This window comes from Euwallacea fornicatus, chromosome 2 (assembly GCF_040115645.1).
Source record: "Euwallacea fornicatus isolate EFF26 chromosome 2, ASM4011564v1, whole genome shotgun sequence".
NCBI classification, from domain to species: Eukaryota; Metazoa; Arthropoda; class Insecta; order Coleoptera; family Curculionidae; genus Euwallacea; species Euwallacea fornicatus.
In genome coordinates, this window is record NC_089542.1 from 7,232,539 (window position 1) to 7,236,055 (window position 3,517).

The 3,517-nt window shown below is 32.4% G+C and overlaps 1 protein-coding gene across 1 annotated transcript; it reads left to right on the forward strand.

Moving 5' to 3' along the window:
• Positions 1–297: 297 nt before the first annotated feature.
• On the forward strand, positions 298–732 carry LOC136344210 (paired box protein Pax-1-like). Its single transcript, XM_066291443.1, has one exon. The coding sequence runs from the start codon at positions 298–300 to the stop codon at positions 730–732; it is 435 nt and encodes a 144-aa protein (XP_066147540.1).
• The last annotated feature ends 2,785 nt before the right edge of the window (positions 733–3,517 follow it).

A 3,517-nucleotide genomic window follows, 5' to 3' on the forward strand; every position in this document is an offset into this window, starting at 1 on the left:
ACTAATGGACAAAACTAAGGAAACTTTTCAAATATATAAAAATAAATTTAATTTCACCCTGTACATCATTTATGTGTATCTTATTTACTTCTGAGGAAATATTTATTTAATACGTACCATATACATTTTTTTAATTTTCAGTGATAAGAATAATGTTTCATTATTTGTTTATTTATTGGGACAAATCTAAAGAAACTTTTTGGCAAAACACATTATCGGTTGAATTCTATTTTGCAAAATATATTCATATTCACCACAGCGTTTGAGTGCTACAGTGTTTGCTATAATATTTTGAGAATGCCTACTGGAAGGTATTTATCTCAAAATTTACAATCAAAAATTATTGGAGTTTTTCAAAATGGAACAAAGCAAGCTGATATTGCAAAACATTTTTCTATTCATAAATCTGTGCTATCCAAAGTTTTAAGTAGATACAAGACTCGAGGAAACGTGATTATTTGTAGACGTGGTGGTGGTAGGCCAAGAAAAACCAACAAAAATCTAGACAGACAGATAAAACGTATAGCCATGAAACAACCGAATTTGTCTGCAAGAGGAATTTTAAACGAATTGGGTGTAGACAATCTAAGTTATAAGACTGTACAAAGGCGATGTAATGAAGTTGGCATAGTAAGCAGACGGCCAGCTAAAACCCCCTTTATTTCTTCGAAAAACAGAAAGTCCCTATTTGCATTTGCACAGAAGTATTTACATTGTGATCAGACATTTTGAAAAAAAGTTTAATTTAGCGATGAGACAAAAGTTAATTTATTTGGATCTGATGGGATTTCATGGATAAGGCGACCGTGGACAAAAGATATGACCAAAAGTATACACTACCTACCATAAAACATGGTGGAGGTTCAGTTCTTCTCTGGAGATGTTTTTCGGGTTTTAAAATGGGTCCAATTTATTTTATTGATGAAAGAATGGACAGATTTCTTTATCTAGACATTCTTAAAAATACAATGGAACCATTTTGTGACGAAAATCTGCCCGTTTCTTGGATATTCCAGCATGACAACGACCCGAAACACAAAGCGGCAATAGTTACTTCCTGGCTTAAAGAAGCAAAGATTGCTATTTTGGACTGGCCAGCGCAAAGTCCGGATCCGAATCCAATTGAAAACTTATGGAGTCAATTAAAAGTTCAGGTTCGGAAAAAAAATATCTCAAATAAAGCAGATTTAAAGCAGCCATTCAAGAAGCATGGAGAGACATGGATATGTTGAAAATCAACACCCTTCTTGAATCAATGCCAAAAAGATGCGCAGAAGTCATTGCAAATAAGGGACATTCTATCCATTATTTTGTTTTTTTATTGTGATATGTTCAAATATTTGTGGTTTTTGAAATAGTTTCCTTAGTTTTGTCCATTAGTGTATATTAAAGAGGCATTTTTACAATTTCGACGAGGTCAAAAGAGATTTTCACTGCGAGTTGTTAATTAAATCGTGTAAATTCTAAATATTAGTGTACCTGCAAAATTTCACGTTGATATCTGACAAACATATGCAGCTATCTAATAAAACCTTTAAAAAATCTGAAACTTTAATACTCCGTACTTCCGTGACGAAAACGCGCAAATTTATGTGAATTTTTCACGTTATTTTTCCAAGTTCTTTTGTCTGTTAAATTTTCCGGGTTAAAACCTGAAACACCCTGTATATCCATATTATGGAAGTCACGCCGAGTGTCAAATCTTTGCTTAAATTTTCAAACAAAAATTTTCTGGTTTTCTATCACAAAATGATGACAAACGCATTGGCAAATACAAGGTGTAATTGACTCTCATAGACAATAATGTTTGCTTAGTTAAGTCCTTTTGATGCGGTTAAATTTGCTATCAATGCCAGCTTGAGAAATCCAATTTGGCTCTATTGATTGCTCGCAATTAACACATCTTAAGACACTAGTAATATCTTAGCTTTTAGATGCGAATTTGCAACTACGGAAATTTTGAAATATGCTTATAGCGAAATCATGTTTAAATGGCAAAATTACTCTCCGTACTTTTTCCAATATTAATCATTTCTATGCGCTCTTTTGCAAAATAGTATTTTTTCGTGTAAATTAAATTGGATACTTTGCACTACATTGTGGCTTTTAAGATGTAAAAATTGATTAAGATGCATTCAATTAAAGTTAATTATTTGCCTAGATGAGATAGGAAGCGTAGAAAAAAACCCTAAAATGATTGACTTAGTCACTTTCACTTTCAGAAAAGGAACTGTGATTGTCGGCTAAAAAAATTCTACTTAATAACACTTAGACTTTGAAAACGAGTGTGCGTAGGACGTCATCAAAGAAAATTACCTGCTTTACAAGCATTCGCAACGTTTAAGATTTCATGATAACAACTACAACAATAGAAAACTTGGCAAAATCAATACTTCACGTGACCTACAAGTTTCAACTGATTTGAAATAATTAATAGCGATTAACGTAATAGCAACCTTGTGCAGTTACGCACTCACATTTGTAACACTACTTTACATGAAAAGAGCATGCACATAAATTCGTATCCTTTTAGGTTAAAATTTAATAGATGTAACACCACTTATGTAATTTATTGCATTATGCTAATTCCAAAAACAACAGAAAATTTTGTTTATTTATCAACAAAACGACGTCTCAGCCAGATGAAACTTTAACCATAAGTTATATCCATATTTAAATTCAAATGATGTGTCATGTATGGTTGCATTCTAACTATTTTAAAATCTACTTTCATGGCTTTTATGAAAAGCATTTTTATGTTTTATTATGGCCACTTACAAAATTAACATACATCGTACCGAAATTTCATTAGACGTGAAAAGAGAAAGGATTTTTATTACACATCACGTATTTAAATTATGCCAAAAAGATTAATCATCTCACAGGCCATTTAATTAAATCTTGTGGGACGAATTTGTAAAATTGCAAGGAAAAATGTTGGCGTAATTATCGTTTTATAAATCTTTGTTTATGTAATACCGGTTCATATCATGTAGCACAATGAGCGTAAAAACCACGAGATAATCACACAGAACCAAATTCTGGTACTTAAATTTTATGATGCGATAAACTCGTTACCTCACTTCCATTAAGTTGGTCGGGTTAGTTCAGGTTATGAAGAAAGTTTTTCTTTTAACCAGTTGCAAAGCAAATGTTTCCACCACTGTTTGCGGATAAACAGCGCTAGCAGAGGTAACATTACTAATACAGATATTTGTGAAGGTAAAAGTAAAAATTACGTCATGGATACCGTTCACAACGCATTGACCACCCACGAAAGAAATGAAGAGATGTAGAGAAAATGTGTATCTTCCTTTTAGTAGCCGTCGCTCTTTACGTTTTAAGACACCAAACTACAAACCCCTGGAGGAGAAAAATTGCATGTTCTTGAGGACTTATTCGTACTAAAGGATGATCAGTTTCTGTTCCTTTAAAGTTAATCTAAAAAATTGTAACTTGCAACACCAATATCTCCTTTTCATAAAAGATCGTATTCTTGGTATTTAAGGAAAATCGA

Coding starts and splice junctions, on each gene's coding strand:
- LOC136344210 (XM_066291443.1), top strand. CDS start 298: ATGCCTACTGGAAGGTATTTATCTCAAAATTTACAATCAAAAATTATT.